Source organism: Pinus tabuliformis, chromosome 7 (assembly GCF_031772625.1).
Source record: "Pinus tabuliformis cultivar Carrire ecotype Pingquan chromosome 7, CPIR1, whole genome shotgun sequence".
In the NCBI taxonomy this organism is placed as follows: Eukaryota; Viridiplantae; Streptophyta; class Pinopsida; order Pinales; family Pinaceae; genus Pinus; species Pinus tabuliformis.
This window is the reverse complement of record NC_142293.1, coordinates 1489353015-1489377077: the sequence shown is the minus strand read 5'-3', so window position 1 is coordinate 1489377077 and position 24063 is coordinate 1489353015. Positions and strand designations below refer to the sequence as shown.

Below are 24063 nucleotides of genomic sequence, written 5' to 3'. Positions count from 1 at the left end.
AATTATTTTAAATATGAAAATTATTTTAATTTTTAACATTTCAAAATTCTACAACCATCATAAGACTATAAAAAAAATTGTCTTTATTCAAAACAGCACTTTAAAATATTTTTTTTTTTACATAATAATTAAAATATATTTGCAATAACAAATAATTACAATAATGTGAAATATCATGTAAAACTTTAAAGAGTTTTATACTTAATTATTAATAGATATTTTGAAAAAATTATATATATAAATATATTATTTAAAAAAATGTATATTATTTAAATAATAAATTAATAATGTGTAAAATCATATTTATAAATTTTTAATTATTCTATACAAATATAAACACTTTAGAATTATTATTAGAGATTATTATTGGAGTTGCTTTTAATGAGGTTTTTTTGGATATTTGGGTTATTGAATCCAGGAAAAATTTAAAGTGAAATATTGATTTGTGTTATTTAAATCTTTTTATTGTATATATATTGATTGAACATCTCTAGACAATTCTATATTTGAGATTTCAATAAATTCTTTTCAAATTTTAGCAAAATTAAACTAAGTCAACTAAAAACTTCAAAAGAAAATAACACTTACGATTCCTAATGTGTACAATGCCCTACTGTTGCTGCTGAAGTTTTACCAGAGCAAAATATGCCCCGCCTTCCCCTTTCCGCAATAGCTCGGAATGACTTCCTTTCTCTACAACCTTCCCATTCTCAAAAACTGCTATACAGTCTGCATTCTGAATTGTTCTCAGCCGATGCGCTACAATGATGCTCGTTCTTCCCACCGTCACTTTATCTAATACCTGTTGAATCACCTTCTCCGAGTTGGAATCCAATGCACTGGTTGCCTCGTCCAACAAGAAGATGCGGGGATTCTTTATAATTGCCCGTGCTATCGCTATTCGCTGCTTTTGCCCAACAGACAACTGGGTTCCCCTGTTCCCTGCATCTGTCTCATATCCATCTTTCAGGCGCCTGAAATATATATTCACAATACACATTATTTATTAAAATGGTTTAACAGGAACTTTGGTCATCATTATTTTATTGTAGATTTCAAGAATAGATATATAGAAGAGATAATAATAGTTTCATTTCGGTTAATCATATTCCAAAATAATATGAAAAAAATTCTTTAAATTTACTTACGAAATGAATTCATGAGCTTTGGCGGTCTTAGCAGCCTCTACAATCTCGGCCTCAGTTGCGTTGTCTTTACCATAGGCAATGTTCTCCCGGATGCTCCCGGCGAACAGAGTTGGCTCCTGCCCAACAAGAACTATGTGTTTTCTCAGAGTCCTCAAATTCAAGCTCCTGATATCTCGGCCATCTATGAGTACCTTCCCATTCAGTGGATCGTAGAATCTCTCTATCAGTCCAATGATTGTGGACTTACCACACCCGCTTCTTCCAACTAGAGCAAAGTGACTGCGCGCACTGATTTTAAGGCAGAAATCGCTTAAGATAACAGCCTCGGGACGAGACGGATAAGCAAAATCTACATGTTTGGCCTCTACAGCACCTCGGACTTCATCACAACTATCACCCTCATTGTCTGGGTCAATAAGGCTGTTTCTACCCAGAATTTCAAACACAGATGACACAGCTTGAGATCCCTTGGCCAGGTCCGAGGTCATGGTTCCTGCATCTGCTAGCATTCGACCGGTTCTAAGAAAGATAAAGTAGCTCAACAAAAAAACAGAGAAACTTAAATCTCCACTGTTCATATGTTTTCCCGCATACCAGTACACAAAAGGTATATAGCATAGTGAGATAAACTGACTTGTTCCCAGGCCGATTCCTGCGTACCATGTCTGTTTCTTAATCTCCTCGTGTGGGCTTGCCTGTGTGGAATCAAATAAGTCAATAACCTTCTCCTGAGAGCAAAATGCTGCAATGGTGCTGTGATGTGTAAAACATTCTGAGGCCATTTGCCTTCCTTGAACCTGTGCTTTGGCAGATTTACGCGAGATGGCCTGAAGGAGAACTTTTCTAGTGAGGAAACAAACAACCAGCAGCGGCTGCAGACCGATCAACACAATACCAAGTCGCCACGACAAGGCTAATCCTACAATGAATGCGACAAGAATTCCAGTGACACATTCCACTAATAGTGAAACACGGTCCGAAACCAAGGATTTCACCTGTATATATATACAACTGGTTTAGATGTAAAACGATATGAAGCAGAAAAATTCGTTAGAAATTGTAATTACTTTAGCATGTGGAGTTGGTTAAACATATAGAATTAGTTAACTAAATTGAGTATTTAAGTGTTGAGTTAAGTTAAGTGATTGATATTTTTAGTACGTGGTTGTATGTCAAAATATTTTAGGCAAATTATTAGTTAAAAAAGATTAAATACCTTTCACCCAGTTCATTGTAAACATCATGTTTATGTGCTCAATAGAAAAACAGCAACTAGTATTGTGTAAATTATTTATAATTTATCTCCTCTATCTTTCTAATAAAATTGTTGTGAAATCTACTATGGTTGAAAAATAATTCAAAATCTAATTTAATTGTGAATTCCATCATATCTACAAACACAACTTGGGGATATGAAACACAATGAGTCATTTTATCTTCATTGCAGATTTCGGAATGATAAGGAAAGGGGTGAATACCAAGAAAGTACAAACAAGTTGTGGATATGATACAAAATGAGTAATCTTTATCTCCATTACAGATGCAGGAATCCTATGAAATTAGGTCAAAATAATATTTTTTACCCCCACTCCTTCAGGATATCAAACTACTCTGAAAATCTTCAATCATGTTAAATTTATGGAAAATTGTTATCGCAACCAATATAGTTAAATCATAATTCAAAATCTAACTTTGTGGATTCAATTGTAACTTTTTTTAGAAGAGGATTCAATCGTATCTACTCTTCTCTAATTTCAAAATATTTTCAAAATCTATATCGGCCTCTAATAAACTTTTACTATCTGCAAAGCATACCAATTTATAGAAAAAAGATAACAGTTTATAAGAAGAATGGGAAGACATACAGTATTAACTTCTTTGGCCAGCATTGAGCAAACTGCTGAACTGGAATTTTCGTCCAGATCGAACCAACCCACTTCGAATGTAAGAATTTTCAAAAACATTCTTTGCCGGATCCTTCTTGATAGAAACTCGCCCGTCATTGCAAAGTTATAATGTTGCATCAAATTGGTTATAAAAGCAACAAGTGCAAGCGCTACAAAAGCGATGCAATACATTCTGACTTCAGATTTCAGCTTGTGTATGTCTGTCACAAACAGCGTAGAAGCCGTTTTCGCTAGAGTGAAAGAATATACTATTTGGATAACACCATACCCAAGAGCGCCTAAACAGCCCATCACAGTTCTTTTCCATTCAGGGGCACTTAATACAAGCAATCTCCCAAACGAAGGAGATGCCGGGTATGTTTTCTCTGCATCCTGAACTTCTAGTTGCAGGTCCGACATAAAACTGTCCGATACAATACTGTCGCAACGACCTGTACTAGCATATGACCTCATCCTACTAAGGCTTTGGCTGAGGTTGCGGCTGAAGTTGCGGCTATTCGTTCTAGCTTGCATTAATGAATTAGACGATGCCGCCTTCTCTTGTGTCTGCCACAATGCTACATATGCTCCATCTGGCTTCTTAAACAACTCATGGTGTCCACCGAACTCGATGATCTCACCATTTTTTAGCACTGCTATTTTATCAGCTCTTTGAATAGTGGAGAGACGGTGAGCCACGATCACCGTTGTGCGCCCAATTGAAGCTTGTTGAAGTGCATCCTGAACGATGTGTTCTGATTGCGCGTCTAGAGCACTCGTTGCCTCGTCTAATAATAGGATGGAAGGGTTTTTCAGCATCGCTCTTGCTATGGCTATAAGTTGCTTTTGCCCTCCTGACATCTGCAGGCCACGGTCTCCTACCTGCGTTTTTGCAACCTTGCTTCAATCTTGCACCCTTATTCAAAAATACTGTAATGAATCTATTGTGGAAATTTCACTCACGACACTGATGTGATAGATTTAAGAAATTATAACTTCATGTTTCAAACAGATTGTGAGAAAATAATTTTTTCCTTCGGTAAATTTTTGAGAAATATATAAAATTGAGAGAAAACTATTTAGCCATTATTTTTTAATTTATTATGATCACAAGTTTCGAGAATATTTAGGAGCAGTCAATAATGAGATCAAAAAAATTATATTTAGGAGCAGTCAATAATAAGATCAAAAAAATTATCTTTCTCCTAACTACCATATCACTTTTCGAATTTATAGTGATTACAAGATTCCTGAATATTTTGCAATCTGATACTGAAGAAAAGGTCAAACAATTCACCTTTCTCCTAATCATTAGATTTCTAGATATTTTGTAGAACTATATTCAAGATAAAAATGCCTAGCTACCAACCAATCAGAATAATATTTTTAAAAGCTATTATATCTCATAAACTCAGACAAAGAGGACATATTATGTAAACTTAATTTGCTTAACAATTACAAAAATTTCAAAAATGTTTTGCAATATAAAATTAAGGGACATATCAATTTAAGAGATAAAGACAGGGCCATGTAATTAACCAAGTTCATTTTAATGAAATTCCAAAAAATTTCTGAAATCTGCAATTTAAATAAGAATAGGTTACGTTTAAAAAATATTCCACAATTCCTCCCATTCTATACCTAGAAGGCTAGAAACAATGACATTAATAAGCTAGACATGGATTCTACTGGTTTAAGAAGATATGGTATAAAACCTGCGTATCATAGCCGTTTGGCAGTTGCATGATGAAATCGTAGGCATTGGAAGCTCTTGCAGCCGAAATGATTTCCTCCATCGTTGCATCATCTCTTCCAAATAAAATATTCTCGCGAATAGTGGTAGCAAAGAGAGGAGGCTCTTGACTAACCAACCCAATTTGGCTGCGTAGCCATTTCAGTTGAAGGTTCTTAATATTCTCTCCATCCAGAAGAATCTCTCCTTTCAGCGGATCGTAGAACCTTTCTATTAATGAAATGGATGTCGATTTTCCAGAGCCACTGGAACCCACTAAAGCAACTGTTTGACGTGCAGGAATAGTGAGGCAAAAATTCTGAAATATGGGGCGATTAGGTCTAGATGGATATGCAAACGCAACATTCCGAAATTGTATCTCCCCGGAAACTGTTTGCAATACTTTTCCACTCATGTCCTCTGAATCGATCTCTGGTACTCTGTCAATCATTTCATATATACCAGAAGCCGCAACAGCTGCCTCAGAAAGGTACTTGAGATTTGGAAGCGCACTTCCGAGAGATCTGGTCACAGTAACATCAATGTCAATGGGTTTCAAATATTTTCAAATTAAATGATAAATATTTCAACACATACATCATTTAATATTTTTAAAATAAAAATCAATCCACAGTGAGATGCTATTGTATATCAATCTGGATAAAAGATGCTATCAAAGAACTAGATAAAAGATGCTGTTAAAGGATTGTGCAATAATGCTGTTAAAGGATTGTGAAATAGATTAGTCAAAATTCAACACTCTTTCTGATGCTTTATTGTTTAATTTCCCAAAGTAATTTATATCTTCAAGAATTTGAGATTTAGCAACAATCAAATCCCACTCCAACTAAATAGTCTAAATCTCATAATTTTATAATTTTATATCAGTATTGTAGAGAAAAAGTACATATTTCCCAGTGATATGTAATATATATAGAAGTTTGTAATCTCAAAAAAAATTCCATCATTATTTCACATAGTACATAGAAAATCCTAAATCTTTCACTACAAAGAATACCACATAAGTTTAAATCACTATTATTTTACTTTGAAATATTTTACATCATATTTTTTTTTCCTAAATTTATACAAAACACCTTGAAGAAATATAAGACTTACAATCCACCGAAGATGACAGCGAAGCCTGCAGAGAAAATGTTTCCTGGGCTGGCTTTGTGATCCATCACCAACTTGCTTCCATACCATGATATGAATGCCCACAAGCCAAAACACATTGATGCGTTGGCGCCTATGGCAACCCCTTTCGCCAAGCCTGATCTAAGCCCAAGTTTTACAGTTCCGTCAAGCGCAGCTGAAAATTTGTTCGCAGCCTTCTGTTCTCCAACGAATGAATAAACAGTTCTAATAGCAGAAATTGCCTGCTCTGCAATCATACTCGACATACTGTATTCCGCATGCATTTTCTTCGCCATACTCATCAGAGTTCGACCGTATAGCAGTCCGGGAACGATCACCAAAGTGGCTAGTGGCAACGTCACCATCGCCAACTTCCATGTCAAAAACAAACTGGCCGCATAGCAAGAAAGGAAATAAGCCAAGTTCATGACGAAGTTGGGGACCTGAAACACGTTGGAATATGGCCAATTTAACTATTGAATACAGAGCACGGACTCATTCAAATAAGCTGGATTAACACAGAGCAGAGGAGAGGAGTCTTTCCCTCAACGATTCAGTCGGTGAGATCACATGGCAACTAAACACAAGCTTAATTAACACAGAATTTTAACTCTCAGAAAACAGAGTAAAATTTGGGAGCAACAAAATCTAATACATTAAGTACATTCGTATGTAAAACAAGTTCTTAGCGCGATTTTACATTCACGAGGTGTTCATGATTTTCTCCTCTTGAATTCTAAGACTTATATGTGTTCAACTAAACTAGACTTCTACACATGCATATTCAAAATATACATTTCAACACATAAATTTATGAGAAAATCAAAGTATTAAGGAATGGTGTGGGCATTACAAAATAAATGATTTTCTGAACTCGCAGAGTGTACATAATAGTTGCAAATTGAATGCTTACCTAGGAATGGTTTGATGTGTACCCTTGCTCAAAGCTTAGAACTTCATTTAATCTATTTTTCAACCTACAAACAAAATCCGCCACCTCCAAAACATCTACTTGGCAAGTATGGTTGCTATTAGTTTAGTAAACCCGGTGATTAGATTAATTCTCCAACACTCCCTCTTAATCACAACTCCCGCCATTGATAATTTCCAAATAGTCTCTGAGATAAACAAAATTTTCACGTGCTAATGACTTTGTGAAAATGTGAGCACATTGTTGATGTGACTTGCAATGCTGCAACACAATTTCACCATTGTTAATCAACTCTCTCATAAAATGATATTTATCATCAATGTGCCTGGTCCTCATCTGAAAAACATAGTTCTTTGATAATACAATTGTAGAATTCTTGTCACAGAAAATAGTGGTTGTCTCCTCTTGGTCATTGCATAAATCCCTCAACATTCTTCTCATCTAAACTGCTTTACACGTTGCTACTGTTGCAGCGACATATTCAGCGTTTGCTGTTAACAATGAGACTATTGGCTCCTTCTTGGAGGCCCATGAAATGGCTCCCGAACCTAAATAAAAAACATATCCTCACATTCTCTTTCTATCATCGACATTTCCTACCCAATGATTGTCAATGTAACCAACCAGCATAAAATCATTTCTTATGGTGTACAAAATTCCATACTCCTTTATCCCATTGACATAACTTAAAGTATTTTTGGCTACTTGCCAATGTGTCTCCATGCATGTCTCAATGAACCTTGACACCAGGCTTACTGCATAAATTATATCCAGCCTAGTTGTTGTCAAATACATCAAGCTGCCCATGATAATTTTGTATAATGTCGGATTGACATTGTTGTTGCAATCTTCTTTGCTCAACTTCAACCATATGATAGTTGGAGTTGGTGCAGGCTTGTTGTTCTACATATTGAACATCTCCAAAATGTCTGCTAGATATTTTTCTTGGGAAATAAAAATACCATTTTATGTTTGCTTCATTTATATGCCAAAAAATACGTTAACAACCCTAAGTCAATCATTTCAAACTCACTTTTCATTATTTCTTTGAAATCAACAATGAGGAAATTATCACATCCTATAAAAATCAAATCATATACATATAAAACAACAATAAGAAGCTTAACACCACTCTCTTTGATGTAGAGAGTAGGTTCTCCATCACATTTGTCGAAGCCATTGTCCGACACGTAAGCATCTATCCTACTATACCATGCACGCAGTGCTTGCTTCAGCCCATAAAGAGCTTTCCTCAACCTATACACCTTTTCTTCTTAGCCCTCAACCTCGTAACGAGGTGGTTGCACAACATATACTTCCTCTTTCAGCACTCCATTCATGAACACTGATTTTATGTCCATTTGATACACTTTTTATTTATGTTGTGTGGCAATTGACACCATTGTATGCATTGTTTCCACCCTCACGACTGGGGAAAATGTTTTTACTTAATCTCTTCTATGATGCTGCTTGTATCCTTTGACAACTAGCCTTGCTTTATGTCTTTCAATCTTTCCTTCAATGTTGCTTTTGGTCTTATAGACACACTTCACTCCAATGACTTATTTTCCTTGCAGAAGGTCCACTAACTCCCATGTGTCATTCTTTTCTATTGCTTCTATTTCTTCATCCATTGTCGCAACCCATTTTTCTTCTTTGACTGCATCTTCAAAATGGATTGGGTCATCTACATGAAAAAACAATGCAAATAAGGAATTTAGACCATCACTATTATCAACTTCATTTTGGTCATAAATTTCACTTAAATTTATGAATTTGTGTCTTCTTATGTTTGCAGAAGATGGGCTTGACATGTCACTTGATGTTGCGCTTGAAGTAGATGACGTTGTGAGTCTTTTCGGTGTGTTTGGAGAAGCACTTGCTTGACTGTGTAACATTGTCTTATTATTTGTTGATGATGTTACTTGCTGACGACTTTGTGGTGCTTGAATAGGAGTAAGAGGAGTCATTGTTGAGGAATTACTTGTTGCAATCAATTACTCTTTTTATTCATGTCGTATACATGTTTTCACATTGATTGTCTTCTCTAAACTTCCATACCATGCTTCCTCTTCTATGAACTATACATCTCTAATGATTATGACCTTCTTTATTGATGGATTGTAGAGCGCGTATGCCTTCGATTCATCACTATATCCAATAAATATGCATTTCTCCCCCTTGTTGTCTAACTTCTTCCCTAACTCATCCAGGACATGTACATACGCCACACATCCAAACACTGTCATGTGAGTGACACTATTATTTCTCCCACTCCATGCCTCTTCAGGAACCACATTCTTCACACTTTTGGTTGGACACCTATTAATGATATATGATGCACAAGAGACAACTTCAGTCCAATAATCATTTGGCAAATGCTTTTCCTTCAACATACTCTTTTCCATTTCCATAATGGTCATATTTTTTCTTTTTGCGACACCATTTTGGTAAGATGTATACCTTTTTGTAAATTTTTTGTGAATTCCATGCTCCCGGAAAAAGAGTAGGAAATCATTTGAGATGTATTCGGCACCTCTACCAGTACTCAAGACTTTGATGTAGTGTCCACATTTCTTCTCAACATGAGCTTTGTATTGGAAAAACCATTCAAACACTTCACTTTTATGTTTTAGGAAGTAGACCCATGTCTTCCTTGTGTAACCATCTATGAAGGTCAAGAAATAGTAGCTGCCACTAATTGATGTTGTTTGCATCGGTCTAGACAATTATAGATGGACAATCTCCAAAGGTGCCTTTTCCCTTATTGACTTTCCTACTAGAAATGTCTCTCTATGTTGTTTGACCAAGATGCATCCTTCACATAGGCTATCTAGTTCTTCTATGAGTGGCAATCCCTTCACCATGCCTTTCGTAGCAGGATATTCAAACCTCCAAAGTAAAGATGACAAAACCTAAAATGCCATAATCAGTTTACATCTTTGGCTTCTGCCTGAAATTTTACTTGTGTGACAGCTGCTACATTTCTTTCATCCTCTTGCAATTCATTGACAATTGTGCTTAGGCACCTACTTCCTTCAAATTTGATTTTCTCTTTAGGTGAAACATTCTATTTCTTGTCATCTGATCTTTTGCAATCAGTTGTCTTCTTGGAGACTTATCCAAAACTGTGCACTCATCATTTTTGAAAAATACAGTGTAGCCCTTTTGAATGAGTTTTCCAATGCTTATGAGGTTATGCTTCAAACTAGGGACAGAGTAAACATTAGAAATGTACTTCTTCTCCCCCTTCTTTGCTAAAATATTGACTCTTCCTTTGCCCATGACAAAGACTTTGCTATCAGTGCCTAATGTCACTTCAGATTTCACACATTCATCTAAATTGGAAAGTATTTCAATGTTCTCTATCATGTGGTTACTGCACCTAGAATCTAGAAACCATACATCACTTTGTTTTTCTTGTGCTACATTACAAGCTAGAAACATGCTATCTTGGTTCTGATTTTCCTTTGTGAAATTTACTCTTGGTTTGTTATTTATATCATGTTGCTTCTTTTTACATTCATTTTCATAATGAAGATACTTCTTACAATAATAACATTGAACTTGAGATTTATCATACCTCTGACCTTGTTCTTGATTCTAGCTTGGGCCTTGACTTAAATTTGGATTGCTTCCCCTTCCATTTGAGTTTGAAGGGCTACCTCTTCCACCTCTGTGTGGGCTTCTTCCTCTTCCTCTAGCATATGATCTTCCTATGCCTGTACCTTGAACAAATGAAACTTATGTCTTGAAGACATGCTTCAATGAGGAGTTTGTTACTCTATTCATTCTATGTTCATGAGAAATCAGTGATGCATGAAGCTCACACACTGAAAATTGTGCGAGATCCTTTGTCTCTTTTATGGCCACAACAATGGCATCAAACCTTGCTGGCAGACTTCTCAAAACTTTCTCAACTATTCTCCTTTCCTCAAGTGTCTCACCATGAGACCTGATTTGAGTAACGAGTCCAATTACATGTGTAAAAAATGAGTCTACATTCTCAGAGTCTTTCATACAAATTGTCTCAAAGTCTCTCCTCAACATTTGTAGTTTTGGTGTCTTCACTTTTGTCATGCCTTGGTAGGCTGAAGGGTATCCCATGCTTCCTTGGACTTCGTTGTTGTTGCAATCCTTGAGAAAATACTTTCATGAATTGCTTGAAAACTGTAGAATAGGGCTTTTGAATCCTTCTTCCTGTTGTCCCTCAACAAATCCCTTTTTGCTATGTCAAGGCATTGAATCTTGCTGCATTTACTGGTTCTGTTAGGGCCTAGATCTACCTCAGGCTGAAGAACGTAGGATCCAGGGCCAACATCAAACCACGCTTAACTTGGTAGCTAGCCTACCAGGTTGGGAGAGGGCTCTCTCCAGGTCAATCTCAGCAAATTATAATCGATGAGGGCTTGAGATGATTGATAGAAATACTGATCTTAGGCTAGGTATATGTGTGAAAACGTTTGATTGAATAAAATGATGTTTTTGTTGGCTAAAATGCAAAGGTAGATTTTGGGTGCGGGGATTGAGGCTCAGTCTTGCAGAAATCTCAATGGGGCAAGGTAGGCAAATGTTTTTGGCACTTCAAATCAAATGAGATGGAGGGATTAGATAGGTAAGGAGTTGAAGAGGGTAAGAAAACTCATGGATCCTCTCCAAACAGCTGAAAACATCAAAGACTAAAGAAAACCTCAAGTAGAGCACTACAATTTCAATGGATTCTACTTACACTCTTATTTGATTTAGCTGAGAAGAAATAAGAGAGATAATGGCATACAATCACATAAATAAATGCACAGTTACAAAGGAAAGCACTGTACCAAGACAAGTTGCCACATGAATCCCAAAGAGTGCTGCAAATCCTGATCTCAATTCCTTAGCCAAAATACTGATATGAGTGTATAATGAAGCTCAAGGCTTTCTCCAAAGTCCAACCATGCTAATGACTGAAAAACATAAGATATAGGCAAACAACAAATCATCCTAGCCTCCAGGGGTCGAGCTCACAAGTTTAAGAGCTGTTCCAACTAGTTCTAAACTGAGAACTACAAATTAGGCAGCAGACAACATGCCTTTAAAAACTAGGCAACTGATTCATTCAGTTGCAAACTAACTTTTCATGGATGAATCTACCTTCATGAGTGAAAATTTGACATAATTACATCAAGATCCATCCATTTACATTAAATTACATCATAAATTTGACATTAATAAAGAGAAAAGTCAAACTATCAAAGAACAAGGCGAAAAATAGAGTATACTTGGTCAAATTGGCAAAATTTTCCCTATGTGCTGTGCCTGATTCTCTATGCGTAGCGCCTATTTGGATCCACTTTTGGAGGCCTTTCCGATGTCCAAATGAGCTCTAGGTGTGCTTGTTGGAAAGGTCTTCCTATCTAATTTCCAACTCAAGTCAAATTTTTCAATGTGACCTCCATTTGCCCCTCCAAATGTCCATTCTCCCAACACTACTTCCTGTGTGTCAAAATAGGGGCAGTGAGGTCATTGTTTGAGTGTTTTTTACCTTTTCGAGGGCTCAAAACCTGCCCAAATTTCTTGGCCATAGGTAAGCAAGCATATTTTTTCATGCAAAATCCAAAAATGCTGAGTTTTTGTGATTTGGAGGCTCCTAGAAAAAGCGAGCGCCACATGCTGCGGCACATAGAGCAGAAATTTCTTTGTTTTAGCCCAAAATTTTCAAAAATAAAAAAAAAGTGCTCCAATTTTTTTGAAATTTGGGTTGAGTCTTCTCCATCAAGCATTTTGTTGGGCCAAGGAAGCCTCAGACAATATCTAAAGTCCTTCATGCTCCTTTTTCCTCCTTGATGCTCTCTTCAATTTTGGCTTCAAGCTCATGATTCTAGCTTGGCACACCAGGTTCCTTAACAAATAATGATATGCCTTGTTTCTCAACATATTCTTCTCATTGATGGCCTTTTATAACTTCCTCTCCAAGTGGGTATTGGCTCTTTCAAGCCATGACTCCCGATCGGCATTAACCTCCTGCTCAAGTGAAGTAAACTCCACCCTCCTCCTTTGGGCAGCTTGGCAATTCTCCCGAATGTTTGGCAACTTTATGAGGTCTCCTGGGTGCATGTACCTCTGTAGGAGAGTCACTGTGTGTCCCTTCATCACGATCATATGAAGTATCAGACTCCATCTCTGCTAGCAAGTGAGTTTTCTTGATAAAAAAAAGGAAAATTATGGTGTTTCTTGATTTTCTGCCACCAAGGGAAAAGTGATATGAGGAACTGTAGAGGGAGGGGAAAATGAGGGATTTTACGACTGTTAGGATAGGGTTCATTTAAAGGAACAGGGGATTAGGGAGTAATATGGGATTTTTAGGGATAAAATCTACGGTTTGGGAATTTGTATTTAGGAATTGGGAAATGGGAATTGGGATAGGGATAGATGATTTTTAGGAATATGGGAGTTTAGGGAATAGGGAATTAAAAATGAGTGAGGGAGTGAAAAGATAAGGAAATGACAGAATGAACTTGGCAAAAAAACAATAATGCAAACCCTAGTTAGCAGTTTGTTGGGAATAGCAAGAAGGTAGGGTTTGATTTTCTTTACACAATCAACCATAAATTGTATGGAAAACTCCTTTATTAGCAGTGATGAGAGCATTAACTTACTTGCACACTAGAAGAGTTGAGTGATTTTGGCAATTTGAGGGAGTTTTTGAGAGAATCAGGCATGGTATCTCTATGCCCCACACCTCAAACCCAACGCGCCATGCCTTCTCTATGCATCGCACCAGTGTAAATTTGCACTGGAAATTGCAGCCCAATGCGTTGCGCCAGTTATGGGCATCGCACTAGTTGCCCAATGCATAGCTATTTTTTCAGGAGACTTTTGGAGGTCTTCCCGGTATCTAAATTGGGCGCAGGATAGATCGTTGGAAAGCCTATTGAGTCTACTTTCCAACCCAACTATAATTTTTCAATTTCAGATTCATTTACCCTGTCAAAAGTCAAATCTCCCAAGACTGGTCAAAATGTGCAAAATGAGGCTCCCTAAAGGTAGAGTTCTATTGTAGTCAACTTTTGAAGGCCTTCCTCAACTCCAAATTGAGCTCATGATAGCTCATGGGAAATATATCTGTGTCTAGTTATCATTTGACTCATCAAACAAGTCATTTGGCCAACCAAGCTAGGAGAAAACTTGATTTTCCCAAGGTCACTTCAGAGGTGAATCAATTCTCCTGAGGAAACTGTATGTTGCACATTTATATAAAACCATGATATCTGTGTAAAATGTGAAGGAGTTTTTTCTTCCTTGGCCTATTCTGGACAAAAACCTCTCTCAGTTTTTCCAAATTCATCTTTTCTTGCTCAGAAACATCATTTGAGTAAAACCTACCCCGATGTGTGGAACAGGGGATTTGTTGAAATGAAGCGAAATGAAGGGGATAAGGGGCTTCTAAATTCTTGAGAAAATTTTGGGAAGTAGGGAGAGATGTTAGGAAGTAGAGGTATGTGGAATTGCAAATATTGAGTGAGGGGAAGGTGTCCAAAAGGGCAAAACACAGGTCTAGCCTAGAAAATTGCCAAGTTGTAGCAAGAAACCAGGGTTTGTGCAAAACTGAGGAATCTGGGGGATCTTAGTGATGGGAAGTGTTTAATAAGGTACATTAAGGATAAGGGAAGGTGTATGAACATCAAGATACAAGTTTTGCTGATGATTTGACCATCCAAGAGAAATTGCCTTCAAAACCCTAGGAGAGGAAAATGAACCTTACCTAGGCGCAACTGAAGCATGAACAAGGTATAAAATGACCCAGTGGAACTTGACATGATGATGAAAACCCTCTGAATGATGGTGCACTCAGTGGAACGGTGACATGGACTGACATTTAGACAACTTTGACAGGAGTGAAAACAAGCCCTAGACCTAATACCTAGTGACCAAATTTTGCTTGAAGACTCATTGAAATGACAAAATTTGACCTTGACACCTTAAAATCACTTTGTAAGAGCATGTTGGATCACTAGAGGAAGGCTGAAAAGACTGACACTAACATTGGTTCCAATGGGGATGGTAGCTCCTTGGAGGTTCCAAGAACTATAGATCTTTGGAAAGCAGACAGTGCCTTCATCCATTGGGCAATGGAGTCAAAAACTCAAGCTGAAATGCATGATCGAAAACTGATGACTTGACAACACAAATTGACCCTCACTCAACTAAAAAATAACTCGATACTTAAACACAACCGACAAACTAGAAAATATGCTCAATATGAAGCTTATTCAATACAACCTACTCTAGTCGTTCCATTCATCACCTGATCAAGTGAAATGAAACAACCAATGCAACCAAGTAAGTATTTCGGCTGCTGTTTGAATTATCTGCAAGTGCTCGCTTATGGAGAAGAAGAGAGAACTACTGGAAGGCAACTCCCATGACAACTTAGAAATAAATTTGTTGAATACTATAGATTCTCTATCCGCCTCCACAAACATTGCATAAGGATCTCGAAATTCATGCACATTGGGACTTAGCTCATCCAATGGATTACTTTTCTTTTCCTCATACCATGAATGCAAACTTTCATATGAGCTTTGTGATGAGACTCCTGCTGAAAATGACAAAAAAACCAGCTACTTGATCAAGTTTATATCAGCACACATTTCAAGCTCACATGCAGTCAATGGAGAAGGACTTTGACTATAGACATCATCCAACATATCAGCTATTGGATCATGAAAAACTTGAAAAGACTACTGCAACCCATTTTCTATTAGTTCCGATGAGATTACATGATTCCCTACAAGCTGCTCATCCTTTACTGAAAATGTATTATGCAAATTTTCCTTCAAAAACTAAAATGATTCAAAACAGAAAGGTACGGAATCATCTTGCATCATCTGATCATATGTTCGAGCTTCCAATTCTTTATTTGCAACTTGACAATCAAAGGCATTCGGGGGCTGCAAATCTGGATATGAAAAGTCTTGAACAAGGTTTTCATTGCCCTCAAGATGATCCAAATCAAAACTTGTTGACAGTTGATTTCTGATTGCATGAAAGTTGTCTCTGATGAACTGAACAAAAAAAAAAGGAAAAGATCCTTCACTTACTTCAAAATTTGTTGCACTTTCCTCCTCACTTCCATGACTGATATGCATCGGCTGAACATTGTATTCGAGCTGCTAAAAGTGAACTTCTTCCTCCCACAAACTAGCTGCTAATTTGTTTGCAAGATTAGCTTCTATTTTGAGAACATAATCATCATCAAACTTACTGAGGCAAATTGTTAGTACAAAAGACATCATCAAGCATACATGTCATATCAACAGATCTCTCTTCTCCAAGATGATCTACAAAACAATCATTATCAGATCTATGAAAACTAGGATAAGAAAGAATATGTTTTGGATCAACAACTTGTTCCTATTCAATCACCGAGCCATGGGCTTGAACATTATACTCATTCCTTGTGGTGATCCTTTGCATCATCTCTTCCACTGCACTTGCCAAAATGTCAAGCTTTACCTCTAGAGATGTCGATTCCTCCGGATCTATGTTTTTCATCTCTTTTTCCTTCAACTTTGCCCTTCGGATCAGCAAATGAGCCTCTGCATCTATTGCACTGTTCTGCATCTCTTCAAGTGTTGCAAGATTCCTTTCTCTCAGCTGAAACTCCATTTTTGGATCAAAGGCACCTGGGTAGTGCAAAAGAGCGGATCCAAGAGTAGGTCTTATATTAACCGGCATCGAATAATAAACTTGGTTAAATCTGGTAGAAAATTGTTGTATTGTCTCCCCTGGCTATCTTTTCAGCTGGTTATACTCTTCTATAATCAAGAAAGGGTTTTGTCTTACCACCCACCTATCGAGGAAAACTTTGACGAACTGCTGAAAATCTAAGATGCTTGCATCAGGCAGGGTTTTGAACCAACTCTTGACTTTGCCTTGCAAAGAAAGAGCAAAAAGCCTAATACTGACATCTTCTTCATCAACTTCAAAAAGATCAAGAAAGGACTCAAAATTCAATACATGTCTCTCAGCAGTGATGTTGTCGCATTCACCATCAAATCTTGGTAGATATAGGTCATGATTTTTACAGAAAGCATGGGATAGCGGAGGTAAAATTAGAGGTTAGTATCGATCTAGAATTTTATAAGGTATAGGGGTATGTACAGAAGCTGTAGAATTAGTCTTGGTCTCTTGAGGCTCATCAGTTTGAAGACGATCATCACAAGATTCAGAAAAAGGGTCTTGATCAAGCTCAAAAGCATGCAAATATTTGGTATTCACAATCTTCGAAGGGAAGGAATCAAATGCAAGTTGAGGATATTTTCTCAAATACAATATACTTTGCAAAGCCTTCTTGACATTCTCGGGAAAAGAGAAGAAATAATTTACAACAAGGAACAAAATGTCTTGGATGAAATTCCAACTTGAATACCTGATCTTGCCATATTGTCCTTTCATGTTTCTGCTGGTCAGGTTGATCCTCCAATGGAGTCCTTGGGTCTGATCTCGAAACTGATTTAGAGTCACCAGGTGAATGATTTCAGCCTTGTCAGTGTCTGATTGTTGTCCACCATCAACAATCAGATTTGAACGTGATACATGTTACTGTGGCAATTTGCAAGTTAGATGTTCAGCTTATAAGACTAGACCAGAGATTGACTGAAGCAGCTTTTATCTACTTATGCACTCGCAAAGCAATGTGCAGTTCGAAGGCTTCTTGGTATAATTTCAGGCTCTGTCTGTAGTTTATAAAGCAAAGAACACTAAAAAACAAATAAACTTTTCGTACCCAGTATGGTCACCACTATGTTAGGGCCTAGATCTACCTCAGGCTGAAGAAAGTAGGATCCAGGGCCAACATCAAACCATGCTTAACCTGGTAGCTAGCCCTACCAGGTCAGGAGAGGGCTCTCTCTGGGTCAATCTCAGCAAATTATAATCAATGAGGGCTTGAGATGACTGATAGAAATACTGATCTTAGGCTAGGTATATGTGTGAAAAAGTTTGATTGAATAAAATGATGTTTTTGTTGGCTCAGATGGAAAGGTAGATTTTGGGTGCGGGGATTGAGGCTCAGTCTTGTAGAGATCTCAATGGGGCAAGGTAGGCAAATTTTTTTGGCACTTAAAATCGAATGAGATGGAGGGATTAGACAGGTAAGGAGTTGAAGAGGGCAAGAAAACTCATGGATCCTCTCCAAACAGCTGAAAACATCAAAGACTAAAGCAAACCTCAAGTAGAGCACTGCAATTTCAATGGATTCTACTTACACTCTTGTTTGATTTAGCTGAGAAGAAATAAGAGAGATAATGGCATACAATCACATAAATAAATGCACAATTACAAAGGAAAGCACTGTACCAAGACAAGTTACCACATGAATCCGAAAGAGTGCTGCAAATCCTGATCTCAATTCCTTAGCCAAAATATTGATATGAGTGTACAGTGAAGCTCAAGGCTTTCTCCAAGGTCCAACCATGCTAATGACTTAAAAAACATAAGATATAGGCAAACAACAACTAATCCTAGCCTCCAGGGGTCGAGCTCACAAGTCTAGGAGCTCTTCCTATTAATTCTAAACTAAGAACTACAAATTAGGCAGTGGAACAACATGCCTCTAAAAACTAGGGAACTGATTCATTCAGTTGCAAACTAACTTTTCATGGATGAATCTACCTTCATGAGTAAAAATTTGACATAATTACATCAAGATCCATTAGTTTACATTAAATTACATCATAAGTTTGTCTTTAAGAAAGAGAAAAGTCACATTGTCAAAGAACTAGGCGAAAAACAGAGTATACTTGGTCAAACTGGCAAAATTTTCCCTATGCGCCGCGCGTGATTCTCTATGCGTAGATCCTGTTTGGACCCCCTTTTGGAGGCCTTCGCGATGTCCAAATGAGCTCCAAGTGTGCTTGCTGGAAAGGCCGGCCTGTGTACTTTCTAGCCCAAGTGGAATTTTTCAATTTGGCTTCCATTTTCCCCTCCAAAAGTCCATTATACCAACACTGCTTCCTGTGTGTCAAAATAGGGGAAGTGAGGTCATTTTTTGAGTGTTTTTGACCTTTTTGAGGGCTCAAAACCTGCCCAAATTTCTTGGCCATAGGTAAACAAGCTTAATTTTTCATTCCAAATCTAAAAATGCTGAGTTTTTGTGATTTGGAGGCTCCTAGCAAACGCGAGCACCACGTGGTGCGGTACATAAAGCAGAAATTTATGTGTTTTAGCCCAAAAATTTCAAAAATACAAAAAGTGCTCCAAATTTTTTGAAATTTGGGCTGAGTCTTCTCCATCAAGCATTGTGTTGGGCCAAGGAAGCCTCAACAAATATCTGAAATCCTTCATGCTCCTTTTGCCTCCTTGATTCTCTCTTCAATTTTGCCTTCAGGCTCCTGATTCTAGCTTGGCACGCCAGGTTCCTGGAAAAATAATGATATGCCATGTTTCTTAGCGTCTTCTTCTCATTGATGGATTTTTCTAACTTCCTCTCTAAGTGGATATTGGCTCTTTCAAGCCATGACTCCCGATCGGCATTAACCTCCTGCTCAAGTGAAGTAAACTCCACCCTCCTCCTTTAGGCAGCTTGGCGATTCTCCTGAATGTTTGGCAACTTTACGAGGTCTCCTGGGTGCATGTACCTCTGTAGGAGAGTCACTGTGTGTCCCTTCACCACGGTCATATGAAGGATCAGACTCCATCTCTGCTAGCAAGTGAGTTTTCTTGATGAAAAATAAGAAAATGATGGTGTTTCTTGATTTTTTGCCACCAAGCGAAAAGTGATATGAGGGACTGTAGATGGAGGGGAAAATGAGGGATTTTAGGACTGTTAGGATAGGGTTCATTTAGGGAAACAGGGGATTAGGGAGTAATATGGGAGTTTTATGGATACAGCTAGGGTTTGGGAATTTGTATTTAGGAATATGGAAATGGGAATTGGGATAGGGATAGATGATTTTTAGGAATATGGGAGTTTAGGGAATGGGGAAGTAAAAATGAGTGAGGGAGTGAAAAGATAAGGAAATGACAGAATGAACTTGGCAGCAAAACAATAATGCAAACTCTAGTTAGTAGTTTTTTGGGAATAACAAGAAGGTAGGGTTTGATTTTCTTTACACAATCCACCATAAATTGTATGGAAAACTCCTTTACTAGCAGTGATGAGAGCATTAACTTACTTGCACACTAGAAGAGTTGAGTGATTTTGGCAATTTGAGGGAGTTTTTGAGAGAATTAGGCTTGGCAGCTCTATGCGCCACGCCTCAAACCCAATGCGCCGTGCCTTCTCTATGCGCCGCGCCAGTGTAAATTTTCACTGGAAATTGCAGCCCAATGTGCCGTGCAAGTTATGTGTGCTGCGCCACTTGCCCAATGCGTAGAACTTTTTGCAAGAGACTTATGGAGGCCTTCCTTGTATTCAAATTGGGTGCAAGATAGCTCGTTGGAAATCTTATTGAGTCTACTTTCCAACCCAACTAGAATTTTTCAATTTGGAGTTGATTTGTCCTATCAAAAATTAAATCTCCCAAGACTGGTAAATATGTGCAAAATAAAGCTGCCTAAAGATAGAGTGTTGTTGCAGTCAACTTTTGAAGGCCTTCGTCAACTGCAAATTGAGCGCATGATAGTGCATTGGAAATATCTTTCTGTCTAGTTATCATTCGACTCATCAAGGAAGTCATTTGGCCAACCAATCTAGGAGAAAAATTGATTTTCCCAAGGTCACTTCAGAGGTGCATCAATTCTCCCGAGGCAACTATATTTTTGACATTTCTCTAAAACCATGACACCTGTGTAAAATGTGAAGGAGGTTTTTATTCCTTGGCCTATTTTGGACAAACACCTCTCTCAGTTTTCCAAAATTCATATTTTCTTGCTCAGAAATAACATTTGAATAAAACCTACCCCGATGTGTGGAACAGTGGATTTGTTGAAATGAAGCAAAATGAAAGGGATAAGGGGCTTCTAAATTCTTGAGAAAATTTTTGGAAGTAGGGAGAGATCTTAGGAAGCAGGGGAAAGTGGAATTGCAAAGATTGAGTGAGGGGAAGGGGTCCAAAAGGGCAAAACACAGGTCTAGCCTAGAAAATTGCCAAGTTGTAGCAAGAAACTAGGGTTTGTGCGAAAATGAGGAATTTGGGGGATCTCAGTGATGGGAAGTGTTTAATAAGGTACATTAAGAATAGGGTAAGTGTATGAACATCAGGATACAAGTTTTGTTGATGATTTGACCATCCAAGAGAAATTGCCTTCAAAACCCTAGGAGAGGGAAATGAACCTTACCTAGGTGCAACTGAAGCATGAACAAGGTATAAAATGACCCAGTGGAACTTGACATGATGATGACAACCCTCTGAATGATGGTACACTCAGTTGAATGCTGACATGGACTGACATTTAGACAACTTTGACAGGAGTGAAAACAAACCCTAGACCTAATACCTAGTGACAAAATTTTGCTTGAAGACTCACTGAAATGACAAAATTTGACCTTCACACCTTAAAATCACTTTGTAAGAGCATGTTTGATCACTGGAGGAAGGCTGCAAAGACTGACACTAACAAGTTCTTGGAACCCATTCTCCACCAAATCCCAAATATCCTCAGAAGAAATGAAAGCTGGTTCTTGGAACCCATTCTCCACCAAATCCAAAATATCCTCAGAAGAAATCAAAGCCTTCATTGTTATAGCCCAATAGCCATAATTTTGGCCATTAAACTACAATATCTGAGGATTAATCAAGCTTGTGCTTTATGCTGCCATTTCTTGAGTGTAAATAAAAGTTTCTCACTAATGATGATTACGCTCCTAAAATTTGCTTTCAAAACAACCTTTTAATTTCTAGTAAAAACACTTGTTTTTACACAAACAAATTTTTTGACCCGCTTCAATACCACATGAAAGAATTAAAGAGGCAGAGGAGAGGAGTCTTTCCCTCAAAAAATTGCTTTCAAAACAACCATTTAATTTCCAGTAAAAACACTTGTTCTTCCACTAACAAAGTTTTTGACCCGCTCCAATACCACATGAAAGAATTAGAGGGGCAAAGGAGACCAGTCTTTCCCTCAATGATTCAGTTGCAGAGATCAAAGAGGAGCCTAAATAACACGGAAATTTAACTCACAGAAAGATTAAAATTTAGGAGCAACAAAAATAAAACTTTGGATTATAATTCTACTACATGAAATATATTCATATGGAGACAAACAAGTTCTTACTCATATTTTATATTCACCAACTAAAACCTCTAACTATAGTAAAACAAGTTCTTACTCATATTTTATATTCACTAACTAATTCGTTTTCACCCACCCACCAAAATTTGCTCACTATTTTCCCTATTAGACTTACATCTACTCAACTAAACTAAAGAAGCCTACACATGTATATGCAAAACATATATTTCAACACATAAATTTATGACAAAGTCAAAGTATTAAGACATGGTAGGGGGCTTATACAAAATAAATGATTTTCTAAACTTGTAGATGATACTGAGTATAAGTAATAGTTACTGAGTGAATATTTACCATATGTTTTTACTAACCCTTCATTTAATACACATTCCTTCTTAATTACTTAATATGTGTTCTCATAACTTCATTTACTATGTCCTTCAACCTACAAACGAAATCTGCACCAACAAACGATCTATTTAGCAAGCGATGTACTTAGCAAGCATGGTTGCTGTAACTTTAGTAAACGGGATGGCTTAATTATTGAAAGCTCACCAAAACTAACAAAAATTGGGATTTGGAATTTAGAATCGGGAGAGAATTATGCCACATTTTCATTTATGTGATATTTGTTTTCCCTAAGGTAAATTTAAAATAACAACAACAATAAAAATGACAATGTAACTAAAAATTATATCACAAAATTAAGGAAAAACTCCGAAATTTCGTATACTAAAATAAGAGGGCACAGTTTTTTTTCGTCATGAATTTGGCTCATTACCAAATTTGACATTCAATTTGTAAGATGACCCATTATAAGGTTATATGGCTTATGCCTTTCAAGGGACTGTGAGGAACGTGAAGAAATATGGTATTTGGCTTCTGTTTTCTATTTCTACGCGTCTATTGGCCGCTGCTAACGACATTGCATTTTGATTACTCGGAATTATGGGTTCGATATTGGTGGGTTCTCAGAATCAGACCTTTTCACTGATGGTGTCCTGTATGACGAAGGTGTCGTTGTAAACACTGTTGACCACCTCAGCGACGTGTGTGCCTCTGGCATGGAAAAAGCCAACGTCCTGTCTAAGAACAGACCTCAAATATTCTCTGCGCAAGAAACATGCCTTTCTTTCTCCAACCCTTGTCCAGCAGAATGCCTCTGTAGCACAAAAGGAAAATTGTTTAACTGATTGCCCTGCTTACATATATTTTGAAACTCATCACTCATTTATATAAGCAACATTGAGGCTATAAATATTGGAAATATGTAAATATAAAGCACGCTACAAACACTGGAAATATGTAAATATTAAACATTATGTAATAAGCTAATTATTAGTTTACTATGATCTCATCTTGTTCATGAAATACAAATAATGAAATATTCAAAAAACAAAATGAAAATACAACAACCCAATCATTAAATCAATGCATATTATTTAACCTTTACTTCAAAATCATACCTAAAAACGCTGCAAGCCATACTGCCACAGCCAAATACAGAAATTTCAGCAATATCTGCATCATGGTCAAAGCACTATCCATCAATTTTCATTGAGAATGATACAAATAATAAATAAAAGCAACAATAGATCGAAGTTTTAACCTTATTTATTTTAGCAACGGATTGAGGATTCTGCAGAGGAGGATCACTTCCAAGAATATTTAGTAGCGAACTCGTGATAACAAAATTGCCAATAGGTATCAGAGTTCCTTCCCCAATGGAACCCAAGGTGCCTAACACCATCATGAAAACATCTACAGGATCTGAATGTTTAAAAGTAATCCATATTGATATGCTTTTTCCTTTCGAACCTCCATTCGTGTTTGTATCAACGCTGCTAGCCATCTGGCCAAGCGCGAGCTATAAGCTTCTTGGGAGAATGACTGACAATACGAATTTGCTAGATATATCTGTACGAAATTCGTTCACCGCAAGCTCAGCTTCTGGGCAGATTGACTGATAAAACTAATTCGTCAGATATGTCTCTACCAAATTCGTTCAATTCCTCTCCATTATATATCGAGAGGATTATGATCTCAATGCGTGAAAGCCCATTTCTAGAA

General features: G+C 37.3%; 2 protein-coding genes across 2 annotated transcripts; both read right to left on the bottom strand.

Annotated features, from left to right (window-relative positions):
• Positions 1–588: 588 nt before the first annotated feature.
• On the bottom strand, positions 589–3891 carry LOC149253468 (putative multidrug resistance protein). Its single transcript, XM_089456847.1, has 3 exons — positions 3014–3891; positions 1149–2143; positions 589–974 (listed from the first exon to the last, which is right to left on the bottom strand). Exons 1-3 carry the CDS (start codon positions 3851–3853, stop codon positions 611–613), a joined length of 2199 nt encoding a protein of 732 aa, XP_089312973.1. The 5' UTR covers positions 3854–3891; the 3' UTR covers positions 589–610.
• An 828-nt stretch (positions 3892–4719) lies between these two features.
• On the bottom strand, positions 4720–23845 carry LOC149253467 (ABC transporter B family member 15-like). The gene is made up of 5 exons (XM_089454492.1): positions 23603–23845; positions 23460–23514; positions 22977–23155; positions 5886–6346; positions 4720–5290 (listed from the first exon to the last, which is right to left on the bottom strand). Exons 1-5 carry the CDS (start codon positions 23843–23845, stop codon positions 4720–4722), a joined length of 1509 nt encoding a protein of 502 aa, XP_089310618.1.
• Between the last annotated feature and the right edge of the window lie 218 nt (positions 23846–24063).